The 18,137-nt window shown below is 41.8% G+C and overlaps 1 protein-coding gene across 5 annotated transcripts in view; it reads right to left on the bottom strand.

The window, feature by feature from the left end:
- ANK3 (ankyrin 3) overlaps nt 1-18,137 on the bottom strand; it is a 205,327-nt gene that overhangs the window by 87,605 nt on the left and 99,585 nt on the right. For all 5 annotated transcript variants that reach the window (XM_018085402.2, XM_018085401.2, XM_018085400.2 and 2 more), the window contains 5 exons: nt 17,163-17,360; nt 16,563-16,661; nt 15,747-15,845; nt 12,020-12,217; nt 9,427-9,525 (listed from right to left, as the gene is read on the bottom strand). In XM_018085402.2, the coding sequence (XP_017940891.1) occupies nt 9,427-9,525; nt 12,020-12,217; nt 15,747-15,845; nt 16,563-16,661; nt 17,163-17,360 (693 nt within the window). The remainder of the gene's footprint in view (nt 1-9,426; nt 9,526-12,019; nt 12,218-15,746; nt 15,846-16,562; nt 16,662-17,162; nt 17,361-18,137) is intronic.

Below are 18,137 nucleotides of genomic sequence, written 5' to 3'. Positions count from 1 at the left end.
CTCCAAGAACCAAAAACTATCATTTTGTGATTGCTGTGCCCAAGACAAACTCCAACCATCACATCACCCCCCAGTCCTTCTCTGTTGACAAACACAGATCCAGAAGGAGCCTTCCCTGGTTGGCTCCCTTACCAGCTGGGTCAGGAAGTTCTCTTCCACACACTCCAGGAACCTCCTAAACTGTTCCCTCTCTGCTGTGCTGCACTTCCAGCAGACATCTGAGGAGTTGAGGTCCCCCATGAGAACAAGAGCCAGCGATTGTGAGACTTCTCCCAGCTGCTCACAGGATGTTTTATCTGCCTCTTCATCCTGGTTGGGTGGTCTATATCAGACTCCCACCAGGATATCTGCCTTGTTGGCCTTCCCCCTGATTCTTATGCATAAACACTCAACCCTGTCATCACCACCATTAAGCTCCAGACAATCAAAACATTCCCTAACACACAGTTCATGAAACAGTTACCTTTAAATGGGAACTTGCTACTTTTCTCCATGGCATGGAGAAAGGCTACTTTTCCCCAAATCTTCCCCCCCCACTCACAATAGGAGTTGATGGCTTTCCAGCAGATGCTTTGCCTGGCTCACAGAGAGGGATTAATGGGCTTCTCCCTCTCTTGAGGTGAGTTATCGGGGTTCCTTTCCCCTCTAAAGGTCAGGTTTCATAGGCCCACTTGATGGGCTCTGAGATGCCAGAAGGGTCCTTAGCCACTGTTCCTGTGGGGCTTCCCCATTTTGCAAGTAGGCTGAAACTACACTGCCAGTGTAACACGTCCTTTTGCTACTCTGTGGGACTTCCAATGCAGTTGGTCCCATGCTCCATTACCAGTTTCTATGGAAAAATCAATTTCTAGACTGACAAATTATATACGATATGAGGAACACTAATACACTAAACACATGGTAAAATGCACTGCAACTATGCACTCCTGTTAATGTAAAAGAATTCTGCTTTGGGGGAAAGAGGAAGGTCTGAGGCTGTCTGAGCTTATTAACTTCAGTGGCAGAAAGGTCAGTTAGAATATATATGGGGACACATGGTCATGCTGCATGTCTTGGCTGCTGGTAGAGCTCAAACTAGCCAGAAGGAAAATACACTATGTGGGATTGAACAATGTGGAACTAGATCCAAAGGCCTGAAAAACAGGCTGGTGTTGTACTGACCAGGCTCCTGCTGCTCCACAGTTTAAAGGTGAAAAAAAGCCTTTGCTTTCCTGTTCTGAAAAGAAAAAGCTAGTGCCAAGAGGCAGAGGCACAGAGAGAGTTAAAATCTTCAGCCTGTCATCCCTCATTTTTACATCCAAGCCAGTGAGGTGTAGTCAGCTTAGGCAACTTGGTCAAAAGCACTGAGGAGACAAGTCCAGAGTCAGCCTGGGATTCAGAAGCCAGCACTACACCACATGTTCAAACCGTGAAGTCATAGCTGCTCAGATGAAAGAAAGAAAGAAAGAGAAAACCTCAAATGTGAACTATTTCCACTAAAGGGAAGTCTCAAGTGTCCATGGGTTTAAACACACCATTTTTTTCATGTCACTTTGCCTCTGTTACTACTTTGCACAAGGTTACTTAATTTCAGTTGTATTCACACGTACCAGGAGATGGTAGCTGGTGTGTAGTTTTTTTCCAGTTATTATATACCCTTTGCCATCTAAAGCAACTACTAGGTTTGACAACCAGGATGAGTTAATCAGTGCCAGAAACAGCAATGAATCAAAATTCCATTGGCATCAGCAGAATGAAACTTTCTGCTGACTTACATGAACGTTGGATCAGATGCCAAATGACTACAAGGAGCTTTTCCTGCAGAATAGTTGCACACAATGGTAAGAGCCTGAGCACTAGTTAAAATGAAATCATCATGAACTGAACTCTGGGACCTCATCTTACAGCTACTGTTAGTTTAGGATTGGCCTAATAGCTTCCTGTTCCCAGCAGTGCCTGATGTCTGAGTCTGACAGGGCTCCCTGAGCTACCCAGAGTCTTTAGTCTTCAGCAGAATGCTGAACTCATGTACCTCAGACACAGCTTCTACAGCCTCTGCTTCTACATGGCCCAAAGATAAATTTGTATTAAAAGATGGCCAAGTTATCAAAACAGTTTAAAAAAAAAGCCATGAAACCTCCTACAAGATCTCAATTCCATTACCACCCTTGAAAATACAGTTCTCTTAACATGACTAGCAAGGTCAAAAAAAAAAAGAAAAAAATCAGACAGCATAAAACCAACTGTGGAGATGAAATCCAAAGTCAAGGAGACCACCTGCTGGGAGTCTCCTGCTAATAACCCTAAAACATTAAAATCTGGAGCATATCAGAGAGCCAAGACCAGCTGATCTCAACTTCCCCTTTGAAGTGATCTGCAAAGGCTCCTCTCCAGCCTGTAACACTGAATACTCTGAATACTGAAGAAGGAGCTACAAACCCCCAATATTTACTGCAGTGCAACAACAGCTTCCTTCTACAAATGGTAAGTACAGAGACTTACAGGTGGTACCTTCACAAATGGCTGGAGGAGCAATTACTGATGCTCTTTGTTGCTCCTGACCAGCCTGCTGTTTAAATCAGAGACTAAATGAAAACCTTTCCTCTTTCCCCTCAAATCCATGGTAGAAATCATGACATTTCCAGGGTCATTATTCTTCCTGCCATCCTTCCTTGGTGTCCCAGAGCTGAAGCTGAAGGAGTCTTCCTCTGAAGCTCTTGGTGCTGGTGCCTGGTCGAGTGTGGCAGCTGGAGGTGTGTGCACTGAAAGGCAGCTTCTCTGCTACAGGCATCATGTGTGTCCCAAGTAGCCACGTGGGCACCTGCCAGCCTGGTGGCAAAACACCAGCTTCCTGCCTGAAGTCCTTGGAGAGGCCTGGGAGCTTTCTTTCAAGTTTGCCATACCCTGTGGTTGTCTCGTGTCATATTTGATGAGGCAGTGGCTAACACACCACAACGTCACTGACAGCAGAGTGACAGAGATCTGACAGGGTGGGACACGTCTCACTGGGCACGTTGGACCTCATCAGACACCACAGGACATCTTTCATGTTCATAGTCAGCAGCGTTTGTAGTGAAGGCATTGGTCAAAAGAAAAGCAGGTAGCAAAACTCCCTTTCAGTGCCTGAAACCTGGAAAGGATATCCTTTGCTTCTCAGCTACAGTACAGATTCCTGCACTCAACTGTTTCTAGCTCAGGAAGGTGTAACATTTATATCCCAACATCCCCATGGAAGTCAGGTATTCTGTTAACTTTTCTGAAATGCTCCAACTGGCATATTCTCCAATTACACAATTAAATCAACAATAAAAGTAGCAATTCTTAGGGCTACTTGAGCTTGCTACTTTCATTCTCTATAGAAAGGTGCCCAGGAGGCTAAAATATTTTGCTTCAAAAGATATCAATAATACAAAAAACCCCACAATCAAACAAACAAAACAACAATAACAAAAACGCCACTAAAAAAAACCCCAACAAAACCCTCACCATTTCTGCACAGCAGTTAAAGTTTAGTTCTAATTACTGGCAAAGCACCAAGGGATTTTGTAGGCATCCTAACATTAAAAAAGTGACTTCCAAGAAAATCAGGGCTTTTGTTTAACACAGCTCTAACACACATCACCTTCTGGCACTCAGCTGCTGTGCTGCTCGTAGCGGTTTTGAAGAATGAGCAGCAACATGGGAGTTAGCAGCTGGGAAGGGCTTATCAAAACCCACCAGACTAAGTGCCAAGAAAACATAAAATCAGAAATACTGAGCTTTTCATTTCTAATGGAACACACAAATGCAAAGCATCCCTTATTCTCTTGCCCTTCAATTTTTATTTTTGAGGGAAATTATCACAAGCCTTGTTGTATATCATGTCAGTGAATTCAGTGAATTACTTTAATATCCTCCACTGGCAATAACCATAAATCTTAACAGCTTGAATTACTGCATCTTTCTAGTCATGCTGACTCTCAAGCTGCTGTGTTTTTGTTTTTCTCCCATAAATGGCAGACAATGAAGCTACAGTATTATTGTTTATAGGGCTAGAAATTGCTTTAGATCCACAGATCACAAAGCCTTGATTGAATGAAATGGGCAAACCTATGTGTACATACACACTTCCCTGCTTTGCTGAATCAGGGTCTAACACGTTGCAGTACCTTGCAAAGGTTCATTATTGCACATTATTAGGCTGGAAATTTCCACAGAAATGTCTTGATAACAACTGAGCATGTAAAAGGGACAAGGAGAGAGAGATAATGCACCATGAAGATATTACTGAAGATATATGTATCTGTGTTCATTCTGTATGAAAGAGATTTTTCTCGATAGCACTTCCCTCCTTGCCTCCTTCCTATCTCTTTCTGCATCTGAAAATTAGATAATCCAATGGAAAAATTGGACTGCTGTTATGAACCATTGTAGCACTCAGGCTGGTATGGGGCTCCTGTCAGAACAAAGCAGGCAGACCTGAATAAATCTGAAATAAAAAGCCCAGCTCAACCTGCAAAAGAACATCATGACCTCTCAGCCACCATTATCTCCTACCAAAACCAGAGTTTTAAGAACAAAAGACAGTTTAATACTGGATTTGTTTTCCAGACAGTCATCAGCCAGGGACTGTGAGACCATCAATTCCCCCGGGGCAGGCCCAACACCAAGTGCAGCAACTGTTTCACTAAAATGACCTGCACTGAAATCAAAGCTCCAGATCCTGCTCTTCATCCTTGACTGAACCAACATTTTTCTCTCACCAGTCTTCCTTTGCCAGTCCATCATGGTAATGCTGTATCCTACAATTACATTATCCAATGGGATAAACAGCTGAAAAATGACATGTGGAGACCTGCTGAGCCATGAAACAATATTTACTCGTGCCAACTGCCAGCACAAAAGCCCTGAAACAAAAGCAACATCACATGTACCAGTGCAGCTTTTACACTCAATATGACCACCAGAGAAGGAATATCTGCTTGCAGCCCTGGCTTCAGATTGGTTTTTAACTCCCAATATTATTGTGTAGGGACGAGCATTCCTTGTGTTAAGGACGATGTTGCATAACACATTTTCAGCATCAAAAACTCTTTAACATACTTAGACACATAAATGTAATGTCAGAATAGTTAAAAGTCTTTGCTGCAGGACACTAACATTTTAAGCCTTCTGTGATCACTAAATTGAATTTTTAAAGTTTTCTAAATGTGAAGGGTTTTTAAGCAGCTCTGAAACTTCACCATCTGAAGTGTATTTTAATGTTGCTACATTTCCACCACTCTTGCATGTTAAGATAAGGTATTTTCTGTGGGTTATCAACTGGAGCTCAGTCTAACATGGCTGAGCTTAAAACTGTAGGAGCAGGCGTCACATAAAACTGCATAAAAAAATCTCATTTTCAAGTGGTAGGAGCAGCCTTATGTTCTCTCAAAGCACTAGTTCTGGCCTGCTAAAGCAGTGTTGTTTACTTTTCAGCATTGACTTAGACTCCTGCAGCTCTGGGATTTGAGGCTATTTAGTTAATTGATGCAGCAGAACCAGAAGGATCCCATAACACCATTAATAAATGGACTTCAAAACCAGCAGCTATTCTTCCTTTCATGACCTTTTCTACAACAAAGCTCAGGAAAAAAATTTCTTGGGAGGGAAACCACCCCAAGAGAGAACCACAGTTGCAATTGTTCAAGTCTAAGGGCAATTTTGAAAATGCTCATAAGTTTTACAGCCAGAATTGATCTTAATCATACAGACTAATCCCCTGTACAAGTAATTTTCTGTAATACTGGAGTTTTTTTCTTCCCCGCTACTGCTTCAAGGTACGAAATGTGTTTCCGACCCATCTTCTCCTTTAACCACCTGAAAAACTCCAACAGTGTGTGCAGCCCTCAGAATCTGAGCAGGGGTAAGAACTCCCATGTGTCAGAACTGCAAACTCTAGATGTTTTCACGGGAGTGTAAGTTATATATAAATGATGACTAAAGAACATGTACCAGAGCAGGAAGATGACAGCTCATTGGTCCCTACTCAGGAGTTCAATGACCTGCTGATATTAAGTTGAATGATATGAAGTGTTCTCCCCCTATTGACAGATACTGTGCTGGAGTGACATTAAACCTGTGCTTACTTATCTTGAGGAAATGAGAAATATGATAAGGAGAGAAACTAAACAAAGAAAAAAGCAACAACAATAACAACAAAGACCACCGAATAGTCATCTAGACCACAATAATTGAGGTAAGAAAAGCACATAGATGTGAAATGGAGGGAAGAAGACAGGTTAGTGGTGACACTGCTGGTAGCAGAGATCCCCAGTATAATGTCACTCTGAACTGTGCAGCTTCACTGACTTTTAAGGCACGGATGACACATCTCTGCTTCTGTATGTCCAAAGGAATGAATCTGAACTGGACATGCTGGACAGTATCATGCAAACATGCAAGCATAGCAACAGTGCTTCTGGAGCCAACTCAGCTGTTGCTTATCTTGTCCCCCAGTGCCTCTGGTTTTAGAGGCAGCACGCAAAGACCTTTTATTCCCATGGAACAGTTAATCCATCTAAACAAGAGAGCTTGTAACTACGGAGCTGCTATTGTACAAGCCAATCATCTGAACTTCACCTGCACAGAGCATGAGGTCAAGGCATGGTAGTTCTTACAACATAACATTTTTCCTTTATTGTAGAAGTTCAGAGCTTGTCAGTTCTTTCCTTAGGAACTCAAAATGAGTATGGTAGGCAGGAGGACAAGCTGGTGTGGGTGTTCCTCACCACAGAAGCCTACAGGATTAATAAGGCATGTTTTCCCAGACAGATAATTTCTTACATGCCAAAGGAGTCCTGCTTAAATACAACTTGACTTTGCCTGACTTATGACTCCCTGCCCCACTTCCTGACAACTACAGAGCAGTCCCATGGAGGCAAATGTGTACTGGGAGACTATTCTTAACTCACACCAGTTACATATATAACTGAGGAATGAGGATGAACAACAAGGGATTTACTGTTGACTTCTTTAAAATTATATGACTATTACTGATGGACAGGATTCATGCTGCACACAGTCAAATATGACTGCGTTTTCCCCCCTGCTACGCCTAGTGACTAGTTCAATTTTCAGAGATGCAATTAAGAAAATCAGCTCCATACAGAGAAGATCTCTGAATGATAAACTAAAGCCTCTTTTCTGTGTCTCTGCTGTGTGCCTGCTTCATCCCATCCCACCCTGCCAGGCATAAAGTTCAGTACAGAGCTTCTGCAACTGCGCCAGGCCAGCCCTGAGACCCATGAAACACACCCTGCCTCTCAGCTGTGACAGTATCTCAGAGGTTTCCACCATGCTAATGTGACTAAAAGGCCACTGCAGTCCAGAATGGGATCCTATTTGGACATTGGAGAGCAGGCAAAGGGAACACGTGACTGCCTGCACCTGTCAAATGTAAATGCCTCCTTAGACTGCTTACTATTTGTGGGGCAGAGAACAGTGCTGCAGAGAGGGAGAAAGGCAAACACCCTGAAAAATTTATGGGCTATGAGGTGGTTCAGCTTTGACCAGTTAAAAGAACAGGTTCTGCAATGTCTTGCTACAGAAACCAAAACCAGGTAGAAACTATCTCCAGGAAGGCAACCACATGCATCTGAGGAAACTGTGCACAGAATGAACCAGGGCAGATCTCGTGTGCTGCTGGGTGACCTGGCTGATAAGAACCCCGACTGATTCATCTTTAAAACACAGGCTGAGGATATGTTACAAAAGTAAAAGGCTAGAGAAGCTCCTGGGATTTCAGCAGAACCATTTCAGTTTTATGTCAGGATAATATTATTGAAATAGTAGCTGATACAGTTGGAATTATACTGTAGAAAAATCCCATGACAATGACTTTTTCCTCTGCCACAGATTATAATCAGCTGAGCTGCAGCCAGACATGATGATGGACTCAGCCCTTTCTGAGCTGTCAGTGTGATGATAGAATGATAACACTGCTGGACAGTCTGACACACCTGGACATTTTTGGGATGCAAGCACAGCACTCAACTTATGGCATACACCTAGCAGAGAGCTGTGAAAGCTACTGCTCTGCACAAAGGGTGCAGGTCAGCTTGAGGGACTTGGTTCATTTAGCTGATTTGATCAGCTACGGTTGAAGTATTTGATCTCAACTAATTTCTTGCCCAGCTAAAGGAATGACCCCAAGATCTAGACAATGCCCAAGGAATGTAAGTATAATCAACACTGAGATCATTATCATTAAATTCTGAGCACTGTACACCATTAGTGAGCATAAAGCCATTTCTACAAAGGCTCTTGAATTTACTCCAGGCCATCGATCTTAAAAAGCAATACAGTGAAGTGGGAGGTGTCATCCCTGAGGGTCTCAAAAGCCATCCCCAAGCACCTTGGAAATCCACATATCTTATTTAGGAGTCTAAATATTAACTTTAGGCAAAACTATTTTTAGGCAACTAAATTTGAAACAAACCACAGTTGCATATATGTATTTCATATTAAATAACAGTGATAAAGAATTTCAGATTTGCCCTGAAGAGTTAAATGTTTCACCTCTAACATTTTTTTGAAGGTAGAGTAGAGCAAAATTACTGACAACCTAACAGTTCTCTGTTTACCAACAGGAGAACAATGGCCCAGTCTGAACTTGGGACAACAGAAAAAGCCAGTTCCCTAGAATGTACCAGTATGATGAAATAGTTCCCTCACTGCTATGCTTTGCAAAACAAAGCAGCTTAGAAATTCAGAGGTACCCAGCCATGGATGCTGAGCCAAGCTGTAGGAAAAGGGGATGATCTCTAAAAATGAACAATAGCTTTACTTGCAGAATCATGTCTATGGATGGCTGTTTAGCATCAGCTCAGGGGAAACTACTTCCATAAAGTTTCATGAAGTTTCTTAAAGTTTCATGAAGTCTCTTAAGTCATGAGGAAAAGTATTTAACTTAATAGCCTGGAATGTCTACATTGCATTGACATAGTTTCTCTTGCTGTAAGTAGATGTTTTAAGTAAGGGTTCTCCTGTGTTTTGTTTCTACCATCAGCTGGATGGAAAGCAACGTGAAACATGTAAAAAATACCAAAAGCAGATGAGACTATGCTTATGGTACAAGATTATATGACTCTATAGAGAGAGCTCAAGATTTTGTAAAAGTTTCCTTAACCAAAAAAAACCAGAGCAATCCCACTTACCTTCAGTGAAGCACAACAGTAGGACACAATCTAAATCTAGATTGATCTAAATATTTGGCAAGAAATAATCTTACTACTCAAAGACTGAACTTAACATTAAACATTTAGATTTACATCTCTTCAGTTTTCAGAATGTATTCTACAATCATTTATTACAAGGAATGTTTCTCTGCTGTGATTTTAGTTTCACCCTGAAATCAATTACCAGTCCAGTCTCCAGGCTCATGCTTCCCTGAAAGGAAATATTTCATGCTGACAGCAGTGTTTGTACCTTTGTCTGTGAATCAACAGCAGCTCCTTGGTTGACAAGAACCTCTGCTACATTGACCCTGTCCTCTTGAGCAGCCAGGTGGAGTGGCGTCAGTCCACTCTGTAAATTAGAAGCAACAAATCTTCAGAGGAGGCACATGAATACTAAAGTGCAAAATCAGTGAGACTCAAAACATCCTACTGAATTTAAAGAAGTTATACATTCCACTCTCACTGTGTAAGGTGCTTCCTAATCACACTGTCGATCTGCAAGGAAGCACAACTCAAAAGCCAGGAAGATGATGTTTGTTTTACACAATGAACATTTGTTCAAGCAGTGTTGTGTGTGGGATAGCAAATTGGACCACTTTAAAAAAAAGTCACATAGTAATTTTTTAGCTCCTAATTCACTTCCTTAGAATGAGACTTTATAATCAATATTGCATCATTGTTTGCACTTCTGCAAGTTTTCTAGAATTTACATTGTCAGATTTATCCTTACCTTTACTTGATTTATCCTTACTCCTTTACTTGATCATTTTCAGACATAAACACAAAAGATAAAACTGCATTTCTCTGAGATCAGGTCTATTTCTCTCTGCTCAGGGAGGATACAGGCTTGCTAGTTCACACGTACTGACACTTATTTTTCTATACCTTATTATTTTTCTTATCTAAAACTTGAGATCTAAATACCCTTAAAACCTCAGAAAACTTTCTGTCACATAAAAGGCCTCAGACAAAACAGGTGGAAGAGAGCATCTGCCGAGGAGATGTTTTTAGGAATGAGAAAGAATATCCTTTACTTGTAAATCTCAGTTTGTTTTCTCTTCTCCTGTTCCTACTGCCTTCAGCGTCAAGGACAGAAGAGCAGGTGGCAGCAGTTGGCACATCAGGCAGAAACACTGGCTAAGTTTCTTACCCTTGAACCCAAATCCATGTCCACGGTGCATTCCCTACCAAAGGCAGTTATTCTGAGTGTCCCATTGTACTTTCCTCAAATATGCAATCCTGGTAACAGCAGAGCTTAGGTGGGTCATTGCACAAATATATAACAGTAACCAACTATAAATTACCTAATGGAGCCTGGATATTGTGGGCCAAACCTTCTAAAAACATTTAATAAGTGCACAGTGCCCACACTGGAGCTCTGGGTATGCAGCTCCCAACCATTCTGTGGATACTCAAGAAATAAATGCTCTTTTTATTCCCATTGCAAAACTCAAAAGTCTGTGCTATAAACATTTGGCTTAAAATGTAGGTGCTGAGCTCTGAGGAAGCATGCGTTCCTGAGAGAGTACAAGGTGAACTATTTTCAAAAGGTGGTGTTATCAGTATAATGAGAAACTAGAGATTACAACTGAACAGTAACAGATTGAAGGATGTTGCAGGTAATTAACCTCTGGTGGGACTGAATCAAAGTGCCCAGCAGCTTCAATCATGCTCTCTGTATTAGTCTCAGCAGCAAACCCATGATAGCCAATGGGATGCAGAATATGCACATGGCGGAGTTCCCTGGGGTGATACAAAGTCCATCCTGCACTGCACGACCCCACACACTTGATTGAGACTTGAGAAAAAGAACAAACCAACCACATCTGCAAGAGAAGCTTTCTCAACGAGGACCCAAAAGTAACCAAATTGTAAAGTCAGGAGCAGGAGAACACAGCAGTCCTGTGCAGCACCAACCACTGCCTCAGAGGACACTGAATCTTTTTACCTGCTGAGAACGGGAAACATTTTCCATGAAAAATTTTTCTATTGCCTCTCTGCTCTAGCCACATAAATCTCTACTGAAACTTCACTTGACAATATCAAATAATGATGTCTAGTGGAGCATTTAAAGAATTAAGGCTGCACATTTGCTAGAAACATTGCTATAGAGCAGACTTAATAGCCTATAAATTCATAGCTACAGAAACTAAAATCTATTAACTTTCCTTTCCTGCCCCAAGGAGAAATTACACCAAAAGTCACTGCGCTCTAAGCAACACCCTCTGGGGAGGAAGAATCACTGATATTAATGAACAAAATCTCAAACTTGCTGTTATTATCCCACTTTAAAAAGTCAACTTTCCTTAACAAGGTATCTGTTACCATTAGATGGCAATAATTGTTACCATTTGTTGGTATATGTCACTTCTTTGCTACAAGATATTATAGCGTTAAAAATGTTACAAATACAAAAAGTTATGAAAATATGACAAGTGTTACAATTACACATGTAACAACTGACAAATGCTGCCATTAAATGGGCAGGCATATACCTAGAGGCTCATAAATAACAGACCCAGTAACCACCGTGGGGTGGAAGATGTTTTCTCTCTGGGCATGTTTTGGCAGACTAGCATAACGTGGAAGGAAGGGAGATGGATTAGGAAGTTCCACTGCAGCATGTGCTATCACTGAAACTTGGGTACTACAAAACACAGTTCATTTAATGTGACATTGCACCCTGCTCTCTTGGCTAGGAGAAATGATGATATGCATTCAGACACCTGCAGTGGCTTTCAACATGTGCAGAACCACAGTGAGTGGAATCTAATTGCAGGCCCCCATCCTTCTCCTCACCATGCTTGTTCATTGCCTGGGCACCAGGCAGGGGGAACACTCACCTTGTTGCTGAGATTTACATTAGCATTTCTAGAAAGGAGCAAGGACACCATGTCCACGTGGCCGTCCTGGGAGGCGAGGTGCACAGGGGCGATGCCCTGTCTGGTGACAGCGTTGGGATCAGCACCATATTCCAGCAGTGTGGTGGCTATGTCCATCTGGTTTTTCTTGGCAGCTATGTGCAGTGGCGTGTAGCCATTCTGTCAACAGAAAGCACTCCATGGCAAACCACTCATTAAACACCATGATAAATCACCTACCCAACTCTATGAATAAGTATGTCATTAGTTCCAAAAATTCTGTCAAACGTGCTGAAATACAACATTAACTAGTTGTACAAATGAATGTGTCAGACCTCTAACCAATCTTTTTTGCAAGAACTGCTACAAAGAGAAGGATTCTGAAATAAACATTCAAAAATATCTGTTCAGAAGAGGACAATCTATAACAACAGGAGTTTGAGTTTCATTGCACAGACATTTGCCACTTTTCCTTAAAAGTACATAAAAAAGAGCAGGATGTGTGTTCATAACTCAGACCAGCTGTTATTGTTTGATTTTCCCCCCACTTCACAGTTTGAATGAAAGCATTATGTACATGAAATATGGTCTTTCTTGCAGAATTTAACCTAAACCTTACTGACAACCTGGTTTTGTTCAGATCAAGGGAAAATTAAAGAACGTGACTTTAGAGTCATGCATTCTTTATTTTTTTATTCGTTCCAATATGTGTACCCAGTGAGCCCTCTAATAAGAGTGCAGTATATCTGTTGCATGGCAGAAAACAGATAAATGGATATAAAGAATAACTGATTAGCATGCCAATACCAAAGCACTGATTGAGGTATGACCAGCTTTTGGTACAGATTTTGATGACTGTTTAATCAAGAGCTTTCTCTCTTTCAGAAATGTATTAGCACTCATTATCAAGTAAATGGCAAATGTGCACACATTTGCATGTGACTATGGGAGAAGGTCAGGGGGGATGAGACCCAAGCTGCACAAACTCTTCTGTGCAGTATCATAAGTACCATGTGCATCTCAGATTACACAGCCCAATAAATCTATCAAAAGGCACAAAGCATTCACCTGGCTTGGTTCCTCCCTGCACCCACAGGGCAGCAGGAATGGACTAAATGGGAAGGCAGGTCCCAGCAGATGCAGGGCAGTGCAGGTAGGGGTGAGGAATAAATACACAGGGGCACACAACTGATTACAAGAGAGCTTTAATAGCAACTTGGCAGCCAAGAGATGCACAGCACTAATTTAACGTGGAAAAGGTTCTGTAACCTTCAAAAGTCAATTCAAACTCAGTTCAGACCTTAGTACTAAGACATTTGAAAAGGACACTCATAAAACAGAGCACCACAATCAATAAGGGGAGTATACGGCCACCAAATCTTCACTTTGAAGATAACATGCTTCAGGTAAAACAAACACAAGCCTCTCCCTTAGAATTCCTGCATGATTCTGTCACGTAAAATAGCCACTGCCACATGACCACCTAATAAATCCTAAACACTACATGCTAAATCCTGAGTATATGCTGAACTGTGTATTTTAAATGGAGCTCACATTACATAAAATAACAAATGCAATTTCCAAGCCTTTTCCTCAGAAATGGGCATAGATTGCTTTCAGTAGAATGGAAAGCAGCAGGTTGCCAAGAGAAGAAAAAAGAGAGCTGAAAAATAAAAGCTGAAATTCAGCTCAGTCCCAGTCTGCATCTTCTCTCCATAAGGGCAGTGCTCTGTCACTTTGCATACATAAAGGAACAGAGAAGTTCAGAAGGAAGGGTATTGGGTTATTCCGGTTGCCAGGGAAAAGAGAGGAAAAGGGAAAATGGTTAAAAATTAGGTATAAGCCCCATGCGAAATTAGCCACAAGCCTAAGTTTTGCCTATAAAAGAGAAGAATGGTTCATGAGAATAACTGTTTGTATCACAGCACTGTACTTTGACACGGCCAGTTCCCTGTCACTGATCACTCTTCAAAGCAAGTGTTGCTGGGTGAGGTTAATGAGCCACTCTTAAGATCAGTGCTAAAGACAGTGGTGTCACAGGAAAGGCAACTGCTGATGAAACTTAACTTTGAAGCCAGTGATGAGATATGACATAACACATTTATTTACTAGACCTCATTTACAAAAGAAATGGGAAATCATCTGCTGTTACCAACATCATCTTTCGCATGACTGCGTTGTGGGTGCCTAAAGCAACAAACATGTTAACATTAATTTTATTTAGTATTGACGCTCTGCTCAGTGTTGCTGTGGCTCACTTGCTGCAGAACACTAACAAATGCTTTCTTTTTAGGCACACTTACAGCTGGCGCTTGAAGGCCTGAAGTGGCAGCTGCAAAACTGTCCTGTTATAGATGGGGAAGCTAAGGTGACCTGACACATGAGTTTATGCAATATTATACCACAATATATAGTGCTCCCACCTTGGTTTGGACTTCCCAAGCCCTCGGCAGCGGCTGCTGCAATCCCTGCCCCTACAGGATGCACAGCTTCTGCTGAAGTTTCCTTCAGTGAAAACTGGGTCAGTGCCTTCTCATCCTCTTCAGAAGGCCCTTTCTTCCCCAGGGTGGTATTCTAGAGTGCTGTGTTGCAGTAGTGAAAGATCAGAGATCACTCCAGTTCCCCTCCTGGGGGCACTGCTCTGGCAGATTGCCACTATGGACAGTATTGATTTTAAACTGTGAAGTTGCTGCTGGCTATCCATGTTTATTTAACTTTCCTCTCTTTGCATTACAAACTCTGGGACCTACCATATGTGACAGACTCCATCCTCTTCTTCAGCCATGCAGAAGGTCTCTCTGCTGTGGCTGTACTCAGCCGTGTGTGAGAGGATGGCAATCAAGGAGAGCTGTCCGTCTAGCTATGAAACTGCCTTTTTTCTACTAGCTCTGCTTTTTCCACAGTATTTTTTGGCAGTGGTTTAAAGAAAGTGTCTGGGTTGTTTCAGATGAGGTATTTGCACTGCACTTACCCTGCTTGAACCTATTTATGCTTCCACCCTGCTTTACCTACTGTTGTTGTTAAACTATCGATTTATACTTTGATTGATTATACTATATATCAATCCCATACTTAAAACTGGGATCCACAAAAGATGTAGACACTTTAGGCTTCTCTAAATTCTTTCTTCTATGCAGAACTAGAAAAAACTTAAATATTTATTCTTTCATATTCTCTGAAACCTTATAGTAGGTGTTGTCTTGCCTACAGGAAATTACAATCAAAGCAGGACTGTGACTAGTTTTATTTTCTTGCCAGTCCATTTACACTGTGGTGGTATTGTGAAGCACATTAATAATTACATATGTTGTGCTGAGAAACTTATCACACCTCAGAAGGGGGTGTAGCTGGCATTTATCCCAAGCTTGTCCCGCACAGATGTTAAGATGCAATGATATAAATTTGGCTGGTTTGGAGAAGTTATGAAGAAACTGAACAAAGCAAGGCTCAGTATTGGCTGAGTGTGAATGGCACTGAATCTAGAGATTTTAAGTGTTTCTACATCTCTATTTGCTTTTTTTACTGCTATTTCATTCACCTGCAGAATTATTCTAAACAGCTTTCTGTGGTTGTGAGACATTAATAAACAAGGTCACTGAGCCTCCTGTAACTGCAAGCATACACAGCCTAGAAAGAACAGAGGTAGATAGGGAATAAAGTCACACAAAAAGCCCAGGTATTGTTCCCCCAGAGTGGCCAGTACTTGTACCTTGGCAGAGGCGTGAGGTGAAGCTCCCTGGTCCAACAGGAGGAGTGCCACTTTTTGATTATCGTAGTGTGCAGCTACATGCAGTGGTGTTAAACCGCTCTAAAAACACATGCAGAACAAACAAGTGCTGTTACAGACCCTCTCCAGGGAAAACTCGGGAGTTTGGAAAATTGGAGTAGATAGGGTGAAAAAACACATTTGTTATTCAGTCCTGTATCCAGAGTCCTTGATAACTTTTCAAAAAATGAAACAGAAATTTGAACATCCTTACTGAGCTGTGAAAGCCCCCTTCACTTCCCCCAGGGAAGATGAACAGAGGTGAACATATCTGTGCTGTCCCCAGGACAGAGTGGGTAAGGAGGTCACACCCTTGGCAATGTTTTTCTTTTACTGCAGTGGATAAGTAAACTGTCCCTTGGATCTGTAAAAATCCAGGATGGACTAGCTTAAAAACCTTGAGGTCCTGTTGGCCTTTGCCCCCTGTCATGAGCCCTGGGGAAGCAGAGCCAAGTACTCTGATAAGAACTCTAAGTAGTCTGGGCAGGAACGTAGGGGAATGGTTTGTCTCCATCCCCCTGGGTGGGAATAGAGAGCACATCATTTTGTTGCCAATTAATGACAATAAAAGTCACTTTTGTCAAGAGTTTGCTGGTTCTTGGCACCCTCAACAGGGACTGGAATACTACATGAAACTTACTCCTGTTAAACGCAGGCCGTGGATACCAGTGTGATGTAAGTAGGTAGGGGGATATTATTAAAATACTATGTGCTTTTAGATATTTCCTGGGCAAGTGGCAGTGATTTCTTCTGTCCTACCTTTCCAGAAGCATCAGGAGATGCATTCTTCTGAAGCAGGAGGTTGGCTACCTCAATTTTCCCATATTTTGCAGCCACATGTAGCGGAGTAAATCCTTTCTGTAAGAGAAAGCAGTTATATAGCAGCTTTGTGTACTTTTTTCAGGGTAAGGTTTGTTTCTGATCTACAGGGATACTGCTGTTTCCATCCATCCCCTTAAACAGTCCTGGGGCTTACACAAGCCTGCAGATTCTCAACTGCCTTGTTGGCCCTGGAGGCCCTTCCCTTGCAAGGCAAAACACTTATCTACATTAAACAAGGGAAGAGTCAGGTTCCTTTTTTCACACTGTGGAAGACCCAAGGACAAGCTTATCAACTCTGGTCAGGAATTTATGCCCTGCATTCCTGTCATTCCAAGAAAATGCAGGTCTGATCACTGGGATGTGTTACACATCAGCTTCTGAGGTAAAAGCACAAAGTTTTATACCCTTCTAATAAAATGTAGCTCACTCTTACATTATTTGTATGGGTGTATGACTCTTGCAGCACTTAACTCACAAGTAGTTTTTGCTACAGGGACTATTTTACTATTGAAGCTATCAGTTCTGCAACTCACTTACCTTGGTGATGATAGACAAAGATGCACCATGATCCAAAAGAACAGAAGCTACATCTTCATGCCCTTCTCGAGCGGAAAGATGCAGGGGTGTGTAGCCAGACGTGGTGGCTGCGTTCGGAGACGCTCCTTGCTGCAGCAGCTGCTGCACAATGTCTGCTTTGCCCAGCCGAGCAGAAATGTGCAGCGGTGTTTGGTCATCCTAAACATGAAGGAAACAACACAGTCCTGCATAAGAAAACTAAGGCTCGCATTCTGACAGAAAATATTTGCCCAGATTCTGTCACTTTTCAAAACTGCAGACGAGTGTTAACTCTGCTGAGCTCTTACCTAGTGAACATTGCACACTGGCTTTCTTGATGCATCACAAAATATTCCAGACAGGTACGTAATCCATAAAAGTTAAGAAACTTATCACTTTTCTTCTTAATCTGGATTTGCCTCACTTCACTTTGCCACTAAGGTGCATTGAGTTTCCTGTTGAACTTGAGACCTTTCTTAAAGCCAATGCACAGCTTTGTCCCTCACATCTTGATCTCTTATGATTCCCAGCAACATTTAACAGCTCAATCAGTTGTTTGGGATGAACTGAGGTGCAAAGCATACTATTGCCTAGAAGCTTGCATAAAGTATCATAATTTTTGTGTTTGGGGTTTTTTTTGTTGTGGTGTTTTTTTTTTTTCCGGTGACCAATTTGTTTGGTATTTTGCAGATAACTTCTCAGTAGATGTAACTGAAGATAGAGCATGGTGTGCAAATTCACTGTTGCTTTCTCTCTTCTAATTCAGAGCACAGTAATCTCAATAGTTTTGAGTATAGGGATTGTCCTGTCATGGATACCGTTGTCTGTTTCTTTTCTTTCACTGAAAATACTATGATGTTTGTGACCTTGTTCTGAGTGTCTAAGGGATAATTTCTCCCTTATTATTTGATTTAATATTTTTGTCCTCCCCATTCTCCACTGTACAGTCTTTGGATT

Source organism: Manacus vitellinus, unplaced genomic scaffold, assembly GCF_001715985.3.
Source record: "Manacus vitellinus isolate BGI_N305 unplaced genomic scaffold, ASM171598v3 scaffold_80_pilon, whole genome shotgun sequence".
NCBI lineage: Eukaryota > Metazoa > Chordata > Aves > Passeriformes > Pipridae > Manacus > Manacus vitellinus.
Note: the sequence above shows the minus strand (reverse complement) of the source record. Positions and strands in the feature narration are given on the sequence as shown.